The sequence below is a fragment of the Podarcis erhardii genome (assembly GCF_964252035.2).
Source record: "Podarcis erhardii genome assembly, chromosome: 9".
In the NCBI taxonomy this organism is placed as follows: Eukaryota; Metazoa; Chordata; class Lepidosauria; order Squamata; family Lacertidae; genus Podarcis; species Podarcis erhardii.
This window is the reverse complement of record NC_138512.1, coordinates 79,165,430-79,183,255: the sequence shown is the minus strand read 5'-3', so window position 1 is coordinate 79,183,255 and position 17,826 is coordinate 79,165,430. Positions and strand designations below refer to the sequence as shown.

General features: G+C 46.2%; 1 protein-coding gene across 3 annotated transcripts in view; it reads right to left on the bottom strand.

Moving 5' to 3' along the window:
- ZNF638 (zinc finger protein 638) overlaps positions 1-17,826 on the bottom strand; it is a 71,769-nt gene that overhangs the window by 29,063 nt on the left and 24,880 nt on the right. For all 3 annotated transcript variants that reach the window (XM_081876588.1, XM_081876589.1, XM_081876590.1), the window contains exons 2-4: positions 9,329-10,904; positions 6,031-6,092; positions 5,077-5,118 (exon numbers count right to left, since the gene is read on the bottom strand). In XM_081876588.1, coding sequence (XP_081732714.1) covers positions 5,077-5,118; positions 6,031-6,092; positions 9,329-10,904 — 1,680 coding nt within the window. The remainder of the gene's footprint in view (positions 1-5,076; positions 5,119-6,030; positions 6,093-9,328; positions 10,905-17,826) is intronic.

Below are 17,826 nucleotides of genomic sequence, written 5' to 3'. Positions count from 1 at the left end.
TTGATGGCAACCATAAACTAAAGTTTTGTAAAGATTGCCAGAGGAGGGAGTCAGGCTGCGCCCTGACCAAAGGCCAGGTGGAACAGCTCTGTCTTGCAGGCCCTGCGGAAAGATGTCAAGTCCTGCAGGGCCCTTGTCTCTTGTGAGAGAGCGTTCCACCAGGTTGGAGCCGCAGCCGAAAAAGCCCTGGCTCTAGTTGAGGCCAGCCTAACCTCTCTGTGGCTTGGGACCTTCAAGATGTTTTTATTTGAAGATCGTAAGTTCCTCTGTGGGGCATACCAGGAGAGGCGGTCCCGTAGGTACGAGGGCCCTAGGCCGTATAGGGCTTTGAAGGTTAAAACCAGCACCTTAAACCTGATCCTGTACTCCACCGGGAGCCAGTGCAGCTGGTATAGCACCGGATGAATGTGATCTCTAAGCGAAGACCCCGTAAGGAGTCTCGCTGCAGCATTTTGCACCCGCTGGAGTTTCTGGGTCAGTCTCAAGGGCAGCCCCACGTAGAGCGAGTTACAATAATCCAGTCTGGAGGTGACCGTCGCGTGGATCACAGTGGCTAGGTCGGGGCGTGAGAGGTAAGGAGCCAACTGCTTAGCTTGGCGGAGATGAAAGAATGCCGCCTTTGTTATAGCTGCAATCTGCGCCTCCATAGAGAGGGAGGTATCGAAGATTACACCCAAACTCTTAACGGACGGTGCTGGCACTAATTGCACCCCCGCAAGAGATGGGAGTTGCCCCCTCAGCCCCCCGTCGTCCCGTCCCAGCCAGAGGACCTCTGTCTTCGAAGGATTTAACTTCAGCCGGCTCCCACGTAACCATCCAGCCACAGCCTCCAAGCATCTGATCAGTGTGTCTGGGGCAGAGTCCGGGTGGCCGTCCATCAACAGATAGAGTTGGGTGTCATCAGCATACTGATGGCAGCCCAGCCCAAAACTCCGGACAAGCTGGGCGAGGGGGCGCATAAAGATGTTAAAAAGCATTGGGGAGAGTATTGCACCCTGGGGCACGCCACACACCAAGGAGTGGCGGGATGACAATTCCCCCCCAAGCGCCACCCTCTGTCCCCGACCGGAGAGAAACGAGCGCAGCCATTGAAGGACTGTGCCCTGGATCCCCACGTCGGCAAGGCGGTGGTCCAGGAGTTCGTGATCGACCATGTCGAAGGCTGCTGACAGGTCTAGAAGAATCAGCAGCCCCGACCCGCCTCGATCCAGCTGCCTGCGGAGGTCATCTGTTAGGGCGACCAGAGCCGTCTCAGTCCCATGACCAGCGCGGAAGCCGGACTGGAATGGATCCAGAGCCGATGTTTCATCCAGAAACCTACCAAGCTGTTCAGCAACCGCTCTCTCAATCACCTTACCCAGGAATGGAAGATTCGAAACCGGGCGGTAATTGGATAGATCTAAGGGATCTAATGATGTTTTCTTTAAGAGCGGGCGCACCATTGCCTCCTTCAGTTCCCCTGGGAATGTCCCGGTGCCAAGGGACAGATTGATGATATCCCCCAGGGGGGCCCGCACCTCGTCTGGACACGCTCTAATCAGCCAGGACGGGCACGGGTCGAGAGGACATGTGGTGGGCTTTCCAGCTCGGAGGAGTCTGTCCACATCGGCTGGGGATATCCGGTCAAAGTGGTCCAATACTGGACCCGAGGACAGTCGAGGGGCCTCCAGTTCCTTTATTGTATCCAAATTGGCAGGGAGGTCATGGCGGAGCAACAAGACCTTCTCCGCAAAAAAGCTCGCAAATGCCTCACAGCTGTGTGTCAAATTGTTATTTAAATTTGGCTGTCCTTCGAGGGACGTTAAAGACCGAATTATACTAAATAATTGCGCCGGGCGAGAGCTAGCGGATGCAATGGAGGCCGAGAAGTAAGACTTCTTAGCGGCCTTCACTGCCATCTCATAGGTTTTCATAAAAACCCTATAAGATGTTCTTGAGGCTCCGTCACGGGCACCCCGCCATACTCGCTCTAGCCGTCTGAGGTCCCGCTTCATTTTCCGGAGCTCCTCGGTAAACCAGGGAGCCCGGTTTCTGCGGGGTCGCAGAGGGCGCTTAGGTGCGATCTCATTGATGGCTGCCAGGAGCTGGGTATTCCAGGCCTCAACAAGCTCAGTCAATGAGTCGCCAGGGGGAGAAAGGTCCCGCAAGGCTTGACGGAATCTATCAGGGTCCATCAGCCTTTGCGGGCGAGCCCAAATTGGCTCGCCACCCAAGCAGGGTGGGGGTGGAACGTCAATCCTGGCTTTCAGGGCATAGTGATCAGACCATGGCACCTTCATCGAAGGAAACATGATCACATCTATACCGATGCCAAAGATCAGATCCAGCGTGTGGCCTGCTTGATGTGTGGGGCCCGAAACAAACTGGGAGAGCCCTAGTGTCGCCATGGAAGACACCAGGTCCAGAGCCTGCGAGGAGGGAGTGGCATCAGCATGGATGTTGAAGTCCCCCAATACCAATAGGTTAGGGAACTCCAAGGCCCAGCCGGCCACCGCCTCCAGCAGGCCTGACAGGGTGGCTGCTGGTGCGCTGGGTGGCCGGTACACCAGCCAGACAGCCAAGCTCACCTCGGAGCCCCACACTAGGCCAACACATTCAATGCCGGGGATCAATGGCGATGGTAGAGCCCTGAAAGGACAATCTTCCCGGATTAATAACGCCACCCCTCCCCCCCGGCCCACAGTCCGCGACTGGTGGAGGACGGAGAAACCCGGGGGCGCCATCTCTCGTAAGGTAACAGTTACCCCTTCGCGCACCCAGGTCTCCGTCACACAAGCCAGGTCGACCCCCTGCGAGGTAAAGAAATCTCGCAGGGTGGCGGTTTTGTTGCCTATAGACCTGGCATTGCACAACACCAGTGACGGAGGTGAGTAATCCTTGCTCACCCTACCCTCGTCTCTCGGGATGGGGCGCAGATTGGAAGGGGTACGAGCATATCCGTATCTCGATCCCCTTCGCCTATGACATCTGCCCCCACCGCCATACCTCCCTTGCCCCTCCACAGTAGGAATCCCAAGCCTCAGGCTCACCTCCATTTACAGAATATAAAAGCAAACAAACAAAAACAATTATACGAAAATAAAGCCGATCCCCACCCCACTCCACAACCACCCCACCCCAACCCAAAATAGACCAAAACAAAATAAAAATACATGGATAAAAATCACCGCTTATGGTGGTACAACAAAGCAAAACAAAACAAAAAACCCACACAGTTTAAAACATTCCCTCCTCCGTGGCTTGCTTTGAAACAGCAAAGCGGGAGAAGAGCCGCTGAGTGGGGAGGAGAGAGGGACAGAGAGCCTGCTTGCTTTAAAGGAGCAAAGCGGGAGAGGAGAGGAGCCTTCTCCTCTTATACCCCTCTTCTGCATTATTAACAACATCCTTCTCCACCCACCCCACGCGTGTTCCTTGTCCCTTGAGTGCTTTTCCTTCCCTCCCCACTTAAAGCGTGGTTACAAAGCACGGCTCCACATGGATCCTCAGGATTTTTGCATTGGGCTACCCCAAACTCACCGTCAGATCACATGTCTGTGGCCACAGCATGAACCACAAAAATCATACATCCGCTGTTTCGTTTAGAATATTTTTTTTCTTGTTTTCCTCCTCTAAAAACTATGTGCGTGTTATGGTTGGGTGCGTGTTATAGAGCGAAAAATACGGTACTTTATTCCTTATAAGAAATAAAACTACAGGGCAGTATTAAATAGGATAAGTGTGCATTCAGATGTTATTTGGCTTCGTGGATTCCACGACCAGGAGTGAGCCTCAGAACAAGACTCCTACGTCCCCCAAGTAGTATAGAGTGAAAATAAAGGTGGATTTGAAAAACAGGGCTGCATCAAGACAACTGGAATGCCAAAGAAATGTCAACAATCTACCCTGATTTATTACACCTATACAGTGGTACCTTGGTTCTCAAACTTAATCCGTTCTGGGAGTCCATTCGACTCCCGAAACCATTAGAAAACCAAGGCGCAGCTGCCGATTGGCTGCAGGAGCTTCCGGCACTCAAGTGGAAGCTGCGTCAGACGTTTGGCTTCGGGAAATTGTTCACAAACCGGAACACTTACTTCCGGGTTTGCAGTGTTCAGGAGCCGATTTGTTCGTCAACCAAGCCATTCAAGAACCAAGGTACCCACTATAAAGGAGAAAGGGGGGGGGGCATCCTGCAAGCAAGGAAAAGCTGGAGTGAAAGAAGCCAAGCAATGAAGCTTTCACACAAAGTGCTGTATCCAACTCAGAGTAAATTCACCAAAATTAATAGACGAATGTTAGTCACATCCATTAATTTCAACCGATCTACACTGAGTAAACTGCATGGGATACAACCCAGTTTGATGTTATGACAGACACTGACTTGCACTGTGGTACCATTTCAGTCATGGTGAGAGAACTCTCGCAAAGCACCAGCACCTACAGAACATTTTGGTATCTGCACTGGTAACACTCCTTGGGCCCAGGAGAAACTCATGCAAGCCTTCAAGTGCCAAACAGGTAGGCAATGCCATACTTAAACAAATATGATGCTCTATAACCACGATAAGCTCTGTAACTATGATAACTCTCATATATAGTTTTATATAGTTGGTTGTTCCTCCACCCTCAGAAGCTCAGGGTGGTGATGGTCCAGGAGAGGGCATTCTCTGGGGCAGCCCCTACACTGTGGAACTCCATCCCCACAGAGAAGCATCTGGTATCTTCATTACACAGCTGGCAATGAACACTGAAGATGCATGTCTTTACCTTACCTTTTGACATTTGAGATATGTATTTTCAGGACCCATCTTATTCCAGTGATTGTGAGTTGTTTTAAACTGTTCTTAATATTGTGTTTTAGTTGTTGCAACCTGCCCTGGGACATCAATGTGAAAGGTGGGTGGTAAAGAAGCAGAAGCAGAAGAGGCAGCTGTCCCTGGGACAACATGCAAAGCGACATCCACAATTCCAAGATTTAAACAACATTATCCCAACCACAGAGAACTCAATCCATTATAATATCTTTAGGAAAAAGGGAGATGAAATATTACTGCACCTTATCAGTACTATGGGAAGTAGTCGTATTTGAAAAATTACCTTTTTGATGAATAGTGGGCTTCTGGATTCCAGTCAGGAAATCTGTTTCAAGAATAAAACTATCAATGCAAGAAGTTTTTTTTGAATTATTTTCATTGTTATCTATTGCTAAGAAGCACCTCCTTCCCCTTCCTGTGCTGCAGAGAGTGAGATTTGCATGTCTGCCAGGTACTGGCAGAGGTGTGTCAATTTCCCAAGTTAGCCTCTGTGTTAAAAAATATTCTAAGAGGTTGTCCTAATCTGCTTGGGAGCTTTTAAGGTGAACATGTAACACAGCAATTGAATTAAGTGAAAGACCACATTACAGAATTAAAAAATAGTCACATTATTAGTCAGGTCCAACCCCAGAAGTACCTGAGAGCAAGACCTACGTCTGGATCCCAGCTCAAGCACCCACCCTCTCGCTCTCTCTGTGCATCTCATCCTCATGTTGCTTACCACCCGCTCTGCTTCCTAGAGAACTGTCGCCCTCCTTGCTCTTTCTCTCTTTTCATCCTTCCACGTAATTGCCCTCACTGAAACTTGGCTCACCTCCCCCCACACTGCCCCAATGGTGGGCCTCTCCAACCTTGGAGTCCTTGGTTTGTTCTATGCTCCTCACCCTTCCTGATCATGGTGGTGTTGACCCTGTGCCCACCCACTGGTTCTTCTACCTTTTATGCACTACCCTGCTTAAAGTTGTGTGGCTATATTCCGTCTCAGATCAACCCTAATTCCCTAGAAGTGAAAAACCATTCATCTCATTTCAGAATGGCGCATGGCATTTAGAGCTTTTCAGTGTAGAACAAACAGATCAACATACAGATTAAGCAGAACATACTGCTTAAAAGTATTACGGTTGAAATTCACATCCCACTGAAATCATTTTATTGACTATTAGTATCCCTTTAGGAAAGTACAAGAATCAAGTCCGTCTTCATATAATTAATGTACAAATTAAATGGGCATTCTTACTGTTGGCGTAGCTGACGACAGTTCTCAATGTGGGCAGTAGAATTCTGATGCTGAATCCAGTCCTACAGAAGGAAAAGCCATAAATCATAGTTACAAGTATTTTATTATTGCTATTAGAATGACATTTACATCCCCCACTTTCCTCCATGCAGCTCAAGGTAGTATACATGGATTTCTCATGCCCTCTGCCACCATTTGCCCTTATAACCATGTTGTGTTATATACTCAGGTTGTCCAAAACTCATAAGACAAGCCTCAGATTTCTTCTATCAAGATGATCTACAGTGTAGTGTCGTCTGATGTCAAGATATGCAATATGTTGCTGTTCTGTGTTAATTCAAACCTGCCAAATTAATGGCCTCTGAACTGCATACAGAACAGAATTAGGGTATTTTGGTCTTCCAAGTACTGCTTTACATTGGCCCAGAAGGATCCAAATATGGACAGAAATGCCATAATTCTCAGAGAGGGGAAAGAAGAGAGAAAAGCAAACCCAAATACAGCTGCCATGGCGTTGTGATGCATTCTCCTGGAAAAAAGAGCAATGCAGAACTGTTCTGCCCACTTGTCCCAGCATTAGTCACCATACAGACAACTGGGATAGCACTACATGGGCAAGTCAGCAGCAGCGACTTGGGAAGAACAATGGGGGACATCACAACCTATATAGCTTGACTACAATCGGTATCTTTATAATAGAGGTAAAAGAAAAGTGTTTCAACATAAAGAGCTGCAAAGACACCCCCCCCCACTTTAAACTGCAGGTATAGGGTGGTATACAAATAATAATAATAAATAATAAAAATAATGGTCTACGCATTCGAAGGTTTGCAGTGCCGCGCAATAAAAGTATTCTGCGCTGCTACATTACGGTGGTCTGCGGACATCTGTAAGGCTTATATTTTTCTGGGAGCCGTGAAGTCTCCCCAAAATAGAAGCCGAAAAACGTAAACAGCAACCAGTCATCTTAGTAACAGCAGCACCTGAAAGTGTGATGTTCACATGGAAACATTAATTTGGGCTCTCGCATCTGTTAAGCTCCCTTCTCTGAATGTTTTTAAAACCCAAACTTTTGTCTCAGGAATCACAAAACCTCCTGCTTCAGAAGGCCTTTGCTGCCCATAGAACATTATTATATTATTCCATTAAATATTAAAAAGAGGCTAAAATTCATGTTCTGCACCAAAAAATTATGAATGGGTGGGGAAAGGAACCTAAACAATTCAGTAAACAACTAACTTGTATGCAGAATGCAAGAGAATAGAAAAACATTGAATAAATTACACTCATGTTCTGCTTAGTGTGTAGAGAAAGCAACAGGCAACAAAATTATTTATTTCGTACAAAGTTTTTCTGTCCCAAACCAATTCCCATATTGCAGTATTTATTCTGTTTTTAGGCATCTGCAAAGACTGATCCAGAGTCAATAGAGCAGGAGACTCTTAATCTCAGGGTCATGGGTTCGAGCCCCACGTTGGACAAAAAGATTACTGCCCTGCCGTGGGTTGGACTAGATGGTGGTCCCTCGTGGTCCCTTCCCATTCTACAATTTTATGATTGTATGACTTATTTTCTGCACTCTCACGCCCTTAAAAGGATTTTGAGTAAGAAATATAAACTTGAAGACATGAACATCTGCAATGCATATAATTCAGAACCCCACCATTGTGCAGTTAAACACAATTTACAAAACTCAATTTATTACACAGCCTGAGCTAATGGATTAAGATTCTATGAACGAAAATCTAGAATTGGTTGGGATAGTAACACACAGTTTGAGGTGGACACAAAGCACATTAAGAGAAACAGAAATTTGATACAGAAGAAAAGTTTAAAAACTCTGTAACTGAGTAATCCCCTAAGGACAAAATTATAATCACACTAACAGTACGTTCCTTCTTAACTCAGTGGGACATATTTTTGAGTAACTGCACATCGGTAAATTACCTATGGCCGGCCTTCAATCCTTTGGAATTTGAAAACGCAAAACACTGCACTAAGTACTTATAGCCTTCTTATGATTGTTGGGAGGAACAAATGAATGCAACCCATGCTATGCCTTTGAGATGCTTAGGGCAAGAGGGGAAGAGCCGGAGAAATACGCTGAATTTTGTGATAATGTCTAGTGCAATCTATTTCAGAATTAAGCGAAATAAAAAAGATGTTTGGAAATCAAAGTCAAATCAATACTGTACATATCTCACTTTGTCTGAATAATACTTCTCTGTGTTGTGGGGTGATCCCCCGCCCACAAAGAAACTATTGTCAGAATCCCATACTTGTAAATGATATTTGGCTCTCCTCTCCCACCCTGTCATTTGGTTCTCTGTCAGGAAAAGAGACTATCAGACATCATGATAGTATCTTCTTTGGTATGGAGGATAATATTTCATACAGAGATTATGGTCACTGAAATTCTCAAAGCTGCAGGAAATCCCTGGGTTGGATCCAGAGCAAGGAAGTCTCACTTAGGTCCAGTGAAATCAATCTGTAGCATTATTAATAACTTAAGACTTTTGATTTCAATGAGACAGAAAGGAACTTGCTCTGAATCCCATCGTCTTCTTTTTCGAAATCTAGCTGGGCTTTCCATCTCGCAGTGAACGATTCCTCATCGGCCATGTGTAGTCAACTCAGGAGCTCTGCCCATACTGCTAGATTCCTCTTTAAACTTTTATCTAGGCCTATTCAAGAACAATTTGTGCCAAGTTAATTGGGAGATAATCTCAGGTAAGCATGTACAGGACTGCAGCCCAAGACAACTTAAATGTAGTTGTGTTAACCTGAAGCTTTCAAACCTTACTTGAACTTAAGGTATCAAAGGTCAAACAAGTAGTTAGATGCATCACCTAAGAAAATTTAACTAATGCTTCTGTATAACTTATTTTGTTCTATCATCCATATTCTACATTCTAAGACTATAATAAATGCTTTCTTTACCAATGTTTCTGACTGGACTGCAACCTTAATCCACTGTCTACTTTAAGCCCAACTTCCTTTGATCCCAGAAGTTACAAAAGCAAGTTTAATTATAGACAGAGGAAGCAGTAGAGGGAACAGGGAATCCAAAGCCAAATGAGAACATGTCTATCATAAGGCAGCTTTTACAGGTGAAACCTGCAGAAATAGCCAGTCAGATTGTGCAAATCAGACACACGCAGTATTTATTCCCAAGCTTCTTGATTGTTGGACATCTTACGGGAATAAAATCTACAGATATCCAGAAGTCAATTAAACCCAGTACATAGAACACGTTGTGTACAAATGTATGTAATCGTGAGGGTGGGGAGTGACTCACCTTCAAATGTCTACATTCTACATTACACAGAGAACAGACATGTGGAAATATTCTTGGAGATGCAGCATAGTAATCGTTCATCATCGACGGAGTTGGCAATCTCTTCAGCTTCTGGGCATCTGCCTGTGAAAAAACTGGAAGCCAAGAGGCTTTCACCATGCCAAAAGCAGACTCAATAGGATGCTGAGGTTTCTTGTGGATTTTTGTCTGGTCACTGGCAGGTCCAGGTGGAATATCAGAAGGATGAGCCCTGGATTCATGGTGAATCCTATCATGCCGGTTTTCACCCTCAAGCATGTCAGGTGCAAAAGGGGGTGGCGGCTGGTTCATAGTTGGAGGTGGTTGGTTCACAGGCGGCATAATGGGCTGAGGAACAGTTGGCGGAGGCAAAGTCTGCGGGGCAACAGGAGGCATCCCAGGCAATGCTGGCATCCCAGACATGGATGGTACCACGGGAGGCATCATGGGCGGTGCTGCTGGAGGAATCCCGGCTCCTGATGGAGGGAGGCCTAGCCCTGGCCCCTTGTTGGAAGCATCCATGGGGAAAAAGGACTGCGTACTTGATGTGCTTCTCTGGAATCCCATCTTTCGTATCAGCTCTTCTACCGCATTCATTTGACTACTGGTTACACCAGAGGGCGCCGAAGACACGAGAGTCCTCTGCTGTGCTGGAAATCCTTTCATGTTCCCCTCAGTTGATGCATCAGAATTGTAGACTTTGACATCAAGAGGAGTTTCAGTATATTCATACTTGCTTTCATGCCCGTAATCAATTACTTTGCTCTTCAGCATGGTACCATGACCATCGTCACTGTGAAACATTTCCTTTTCTCTGCTCTCAGAAGGTAAACTTGGTAACTGATGAGTCATTTTGCGCATTCGGATGTCCCTCAAAATTAAAGGCATGTTTTCTGGTGTCAGCTGATCATCCGGATACCGACTAAGTTCCTCCAAGTCTTCATTAGATAAGCCAAAGCTTGCTAAGATGCTGGAAGCACTCTCGGTTGTATAACGGTTCTGGATACGTGTGGCTTGTTGTGCGAACTTTCCTGAAGTGATCTGGCCACTATTTACAGGCGGAAATGGATTGTCCCAGTGAGTAGCACATCCCTCTTCCCTCTGGTGCCGCTCTTGTCTAGGATCCATTCCATGTTGCGTGACCTGAACATTTGGCCTTGGGAATCTTGCCCTCATTTCTGGTTCCATGACCCTTTGAGGCATTCTGGGAGGAGCAGACAGGTGTTGCCTTTGAAGACCATCCGGTCCAGGTCCCGGTCTTGGCCCCAGAAAAGGGCCACGCGGCATTGGACCAGGTGCATTGGGTCCCCTTGGCCTTGGAGGCATGTTTCCTCTAGGGTTAAACATGGCAATTTTCAGAAATGCTTCATTTAACAAAGCATAAGATGCTATAGAATGGGTTGAAGCTACCGAGTTCAACTGGTGAAAAGCCAACTGTGTCTTAATCTGAGCAAGCTGCAAAGGAGGAGGAGGAGGAGGGCCCAACAAAAGTGGGCTGGCAATGCCAAGGTTCAGAGAATTCACAAAAGGTGCAAAAGTTTCCAAGAACACCACAAAGCTGAAAGTTAAACACACAAAAATTAGATTACATTTATCTTTAATCTACTTTCTAAAATGGTTCTACTGCCTGTAAGTAAATTGTTTGAAAAACACAACCGTTTCGTTTTTTTCTCAGTAACAAATTGTTTTAGCAAAGGGGTTGGGGATTTTACTCACTTGTCAACTAAAAGTCATTTCATATGTGTTTCAACGCACTACAACCTTTGAATTCAAAAGGCTTTATATCCCACTCTAAACCAACCACACAAACAAGCATTTTCAATTGAAAACCCATGTGATTTTAATGCATTCTAGCCACATATCAAGTGTAATTTAATCAGGCCGTTAGAAAGATAATAATTTACACTACAACGATATGCAGAGTTACTAGGCAGCAAGTTCCATTCAGTTCAATGTGACTTACTTCCAAGTAATTAGGTAAAGGATTGCCCTATAAAAGAATGTATTTGACAATGAAGATGTGCTACAACCACTATTTATGTGACCAACTAGAGGATTATTTGAAACTTTGTGGCAAGAGCTGCATATCATTTCCCAACTAAATGGCTTCAACCATTTCAGCACAGAAATTACTTAAAGATACTATGTGGGCAGGGGGAAATCACAGAAGAGTAACACGGAAAGGGCATTAACAGACCCCCTGGTCCATCCCCCTGGCAGGACCCAAACTGCCGCCAGTCTCAGTAATCTGCTATATTGGTGACAGATCAGTCTTCAGAAAATTCTTCTGAAGGTTTACGTACCCCTGATGTCCCATAAAATCTCATAGCCTTCCATCAGCCTTAATATGTCCCCAAACCTTTTCTTTCTTAGACCAGACATGTTACACACCAGAGGTGTCAACCTGTGCCCAAGATCGAGGTGGCCCAGCGTGTGTGTGACATCGTGCGCTCAGAACGCATCGTGCTCATGTGAGGTCATGCACGTGACAGGCGTTACACATGCAAAGTCGCGGCGCCAGGAGGGGCCCAGTGGGAAGCCCAGCGCAGCGCGGCATCAGTGGCTAGCAATTCCTCCTCTCTCTCGCTCAGGAGGAGCCTGCCACTGAAGCCGCACCCCATTTGGCTTCGCGCTTTGCCTCCTCCACCCCAACATTCAGGAGGCCTGGCCCCCTCCCAACAGATTTCGAGGGAGCCAAAGACACCTCAGCCCCATAGAGTTGCTGCGCATGTTACAAGCAGTTAATGTTTTCAAACAGGCATTAAACAGAAATGTGAAGGCCCATAAAAATCCATGAGAAAACTGTTTTCTTCACACACAATATTCTTCCAGCTTCCGCATCTAATGAAAGAAACTGATGAATCGGAAAATACACCAACACAATTGAAGAACAAACATGTTAAAGTTGATAAACCCATTTCTATTTGTGCAAAGTTAATAAATGCTGCATACATTCTCTGGGGAAAGGAAACAAAATTTTCTAGTTTTCTGTGAAGCAAAAGTAGTTGTCGCTCCAAATGTTCAGCCCCTGCAGCATTTTTGCTAAATCATCACTCATTCATACCATATGAAAGCAAAACAAATAACCACCTAGCTGAGAGCAGTGCAAGATCCCCCAGCAAAGTGTGCTTATTTATCTAAGGAATCAAGTGCTGCACCTCTATCTGGCATTCCCTCCCAGGAGCTCAAAGTGGCCTCCTTTGTTCTTTCCCCTTCACTTCTCCTCCAAGAAAGCTGGTGAGGAGGGTTAAGCAGCGACAGAGACACTGGCCCAGGACCACCTGTTGCGCTTCATGGAGGAACAGCAGCGCCAATCTCGGTCCCCCCATCCTAGCCCAACACAATAACCACTAAACCACACTATTCCTGAATATTATCACAAAATAGTTCAAACGTATTTTACCTCAACATATGCATTTCTAAACATATTTTACATTTTTTAATGTGTTCTAAAATGCTTGGAGAACTTTGGGTAATACCAATGAATAATACAAATACTATCCCAAACTATTATTATATGTGTTTTAGTATTTTAAGCCAAGTACTGCACCATAAAATTCAGATAAATGCAAAATCTGAAGTATATAAGTATGTTTCAATCTGTGTTTCAGTCAGGGACGTGAGAATTGGGTTAGTCTGCTTAAGAATGCAGAGCAGGGGCAAATTCACCTCTAGACCTGTGCGGTATTGTGATGAGAGCGGCACAATTTTGCTACCACCTCGTGGCCTAAATTAGCAGTACTATTCAGTTTAATGAAGTCCACCATAAATTCATGGCTTAGAAGGTCTTCAAATATCCACCATAGTTGCAGCATCAACCCCAGCTGAGAAACAAGACTTTTTAAAGAAACATGTAGCAGTTACTTGTTGGATTTTCCAAGGGGACACACAATAAAACACTGCAGTGCTTTCTGTTCAGTGTTCTAACCCAGTTTTAGGATACTCCATTCCCACACACAGCACAGAATCATAGAATTGTAGAGTTGGAAGGGACACTCGAGGGTCATCTAGTCCAACCCCCTGCAACGCAGGAATCTCAATTAAAGAATCCCCGATAGGTGCCCAATCAACCTATGCTTAGAAACCTCCAAGAAAGGAGTCCACTACTTTCTGAGGAATTCCGTTCCACAACGCTTACCGTCAGAAAGTTCTTCCTGATGTTAATTCAGAATCTCCTCTCTTGTAACTTGAATCAATTGTTTTGGGTCCTACTCTCCAGAGCAGCAAAAAGCAAGCTTGCTCCATTTGCCCTGTGAAAGCCCTTTAGATATTGGAAGATGGTGATCAAATCCTATGAATTACTCTCTCCTTTGAAGCGGGCCAAATGCATTTTAAGACAAGATTTTACTGACTGGAAATACGACTGGAAATACGTAGTTTGAAGACTTTTAAAGGCCATTTAAAGAATTTAGGGCCATTTAAAGACATACAAAACAATCAAATCAAAGATGAATTTCTCCACCCAGAGGGCTATCATCACTGAGAAGAGCATACAGGTCTTTTTGTTGCTTGTGAATGAACACTTGCCTCTTTTATTTAGTGGTGTCTATTTTCAACCTTTAAGACCAGAAGAGGCACAGCATCATTTAGCAGAGTTCCAGGGAAAGGAGGGAACTCATTTTCTGACTTTCCCTGCTGCCTTTAAAAGCCTGTTGCTAGCAGTCAGTTGCCGCACGGCCACCACTTCCACCTACTGAACTATGAATAGCATGACTGGTATTAGGCAGGTGCCTTCACTGCATCCCGTTGGGTGCCTGCTTTTGTTTAGACAAGCCTGCCCCAATATTTACAGTGATGCTGAAAAATGTTTTAATATGTTTTTAGTTTTAGGGTGATTTTAATTTTCTGAATGTTTTACATGATTGGTTTTTTAATTACAGATAGGTAGCCGTGTTGGTCTGCCATGGTCAAAACAAAATAAAAAAATTCCTTCCAGTAGCACCTTAAAGACCAACTGAGTTAGTTCTAGGTATGAGCTTTCGTGTGCATGGGTATCTGAAGAAGTGTGCATGCACACGAAAGCTCATACCTAGAACTAACTCAGTTGGTCTTTAAGGTGCTACTGGAAGGAATTTTTTTATTTGGTTTTTTAATGAACAATTTTATTGTTTTATATTTTTTGTAAACCACTTTGTAGCTTTCTCTCACAATCAAGCAGTGTATACATTTTATGAAATGAACCAATGAAATTAAGTGTGGGAAGTTGCAGTCAAATATAACAATATAACTAGCAAGTTTAAGACTAGATAATGCACGAAAGGGTTGAGACCACAGAATTGGTTGAGACCAATTCTAAAGAAGTTCAGTTCAGTAAGTTACATTGACAATGAACGTCGTTTGACAATCTAGACCACCTCCGTCACAGTGAGAGGTCAGCCAGGATCTGGCAAGCAAAAAAAGCCCAAGGTTTCCTCCAGGCTCAAGATCTGCCGAAGAGGGCATGAACTCTGGCTTCCTGTCCAGCCTCAAGTTCACCAGGTGACTAACATTTTGTTTTCCTCTGCACGTCTCAGATGCAGAGCCATGGTAAGGCTCCTTCTCCTGGTCTACACGGAAGGCAAAAGCACATGTGCTTCAGGAACATATAACCAGGCAGGTGTGGAAGTAGCACTGGAGGATGCCATTTTTTGAAGTCGTACCTGGCTCAAAGCATCCAAGTGACGAGAGAAACCCCTTGAGCGCCACAGCCTCAACCCAGAAGCAGCCAGCCAGCAGCTCCCACACCAAACAGGTCCACCCTCCAGCCTCCCTCACCTCAGCTCCGCTCATGAGATGCTGCCACCATGATAGTAAAATTTCAACATATTGAAAAGCAACCGGGGGAGGGGGGGGGGAAGCATGTGAGACCCATTTCCACTAGCGAATGAGGTTTTGATCTGGGGAGTGCAAACCACATGCCAAGAACTGAAACATTCAGTTACACCCGGGAAGCCACAGGAAATTTCTTCACAGATTTTATGGGCTCTTAACTTAGCTTGGCAGATTTTGCAGGACTGTACTATGAACATAGTAAATTATAATACGGAGTCAAGAGAGCTGATCCATCTAGTGCAGTATTGCCTATAATAACAACAACTAGCAATGGCTTGCCAGGGCTGTCTTCCTGCCCTATCTTGAATTACCAGGGATATACAAAGCAGATGCTCTATTCCTAAGCTATGGCCTTTCTGCTAAAGAATAAACGGAGTACTAGGAGCACCAGACCCATGTTGATAACCAAAGCCGGTCCTGTTCTGGCCTGTCAGAAACAAACCTTGCAGCCTCCTTAATGTAAGAAACTAAGACAGCTTATAAGTTTGCTGTAAAATGTCATGCATATTGAAGGTACTACATAAAAACCACCAAAGCTCACTAGCTTTTCCTGTGTTTAAGATCAGCCTAGGCCAAAGAAGCAGTAAAGCAGCTCTTGTCACTTCAGATAAGAGTCCTGATTTGTGAAAGCTGGCCTGGGAGATGTTTTGGCAGAAGGGTGAGGGCTAAATACCTGGGGGGGAAAAGAAGTTACAAGCACCGTCCAGTTTGTGCAGAATATCAGCATGTAGGGCGAGTGGGCTCTAGACTCGTCCCTGGAAATACCAGCGTGATGGGAATTAGGGACACAACAAAAGCTGAACAAACTGCCCCGTGATCTTTGGACGGAGGGCGGTACATAAATTTAATGAAAAGCAGCCAAAGAGGCCCCAACTCGGTCAGCCTCACGCTCTCCACTAGATGCCCCTTGCTTCGTTCTCCCCAAGCTGCCTTTCCCCAGCTGCCACCTTCCCCCAGGTGCCTTAGGCCACAGGCAACTTTCACAAGGGGCAAGAGCATAGTTTTTTCTTTGTCTTATCTGCAAGATATGCATGGATCCTGGCTAGGGAGTTCATGCCGCACGTGACACAGGTGCCCAAAACAAAGCCTGCAAAGGGGAGGTGGATTGGGGATGTGACAGTGTGAGAATAATGCAGAACCAGAGGAAGCTGCAATGGCGAGGCAAGGATGGAAACCAATAATAATAATAATAATAACAACAACGTAGTGTTGTTCACAGGGCAGCTAGGAGATGTAACATCGCACGAGGCACTCACTTGCCCCCCCCCAAGAGGGGAGGGTTTTGGTGGAGACTTATTATTATTATTATTATTATTATTATTATTATTAATCAGTGCTTTTTTCTAAAAAAATGTTTAGGTGGTACTCTCATTTTCCTACTCATATTGAAACCCTGCCCCGCAATGAGGCCCAACTTAGATTCGCAACATGTTTAGAGGCAGTGCTGGATTTACATATAAGCTAAACAAGCTGTAGCTTAGGGTCCCACTCTCTTGGGGGGCCCCAAAAAAAATTAAAGGGGGGGGGACTGGATGTACATTTCCAAAATATAAGATAAAAACAAATAAAATGAAACCGACATACAGCAACAGCGTTTTGTGTAGGCTCCTATTTGTTCTGTGCAAACGGCTTTAGATACCTACTAGGTCTATAAATTACCATATTGCATCTATTCAACACAAAAAACGGCGACAATTTGTTTTTGACAAAGGACAGCCGGACATAGAAAGGGTAAATAAAATTTAAAAAACCTACATGCGGCAGCAGTGTTTTGTGTTGTGTAGGCTCCTATTAAATGGCTTTAGACACCGACCAGGTCCATAAATGACCATAGAGCATCTGAAGAAGTGTGCATGCCCACGAAAGCTCATACCTAGAACTGACTTAGTTGGTCTTTAAGGTGCTACTGGAAGGATTTTTTTTATTTTGTTTTGACTATGGCAGACCAACACGGCTACCTATCTGTAACATAGAGCATCTATTCAACCCCCCCAAAAAAGGCGCCCATTTGAGGACGGCTGCAGACAGAAAAGGGCCGCGTTCCCTTCAGGAGCCGAGGGCCTCCTCCTCAAAGCTCAAGGCCGCCCCTTGAGCGGGATGTGCAGCCCCCCCCCCGAAAACCCGCCGTCTGGTTACTGGCTATTCCTGATTCCCACGAGTAGTATCCCTGCCTCCCCCCCCCCCCTCACGGCTTCCCGCGGGAAACAAGCGCGTTGGGGTGGGGGAGGGGCCATGGCGCCTGAGGCCTGAGGGACCCTGAGAGGCGGCTTCGCGGGCGCCCAGGCCTCCCTCCCTCCCCTTCCTCCTCCCCCCCGCCGCCGCTTCACCTCCTCCTCCGCCGCCGCCGCGCCGGGCCCCGGGTCCCGCCTGCGCGGAGGGCGAGAGAGAGACGCTCAAGCCAAGGCCGCGGGCGCCGCGCTGCTCCTTCCTCTCCGGCCTCGCCCCCGCTGCTCTGAGGGGAACAAGCGACGCGGACGGCGGCGCGGCCCTCCTGCGCATGCGCGCCCGGGGGTTCCCGGATGGGGACGGGGGGGGGAAGGGCCGCTGCGCCTGCGCCGAGGGGAAGGGAGAAAGCAGCAACGGGGAGGTGGCGGGAAAGGGACGGAGCATGCGCGGGACAAAGCCACGCACGCGCAGTTCGGGACGCTGCATGGAGGCTTCCGGATCCC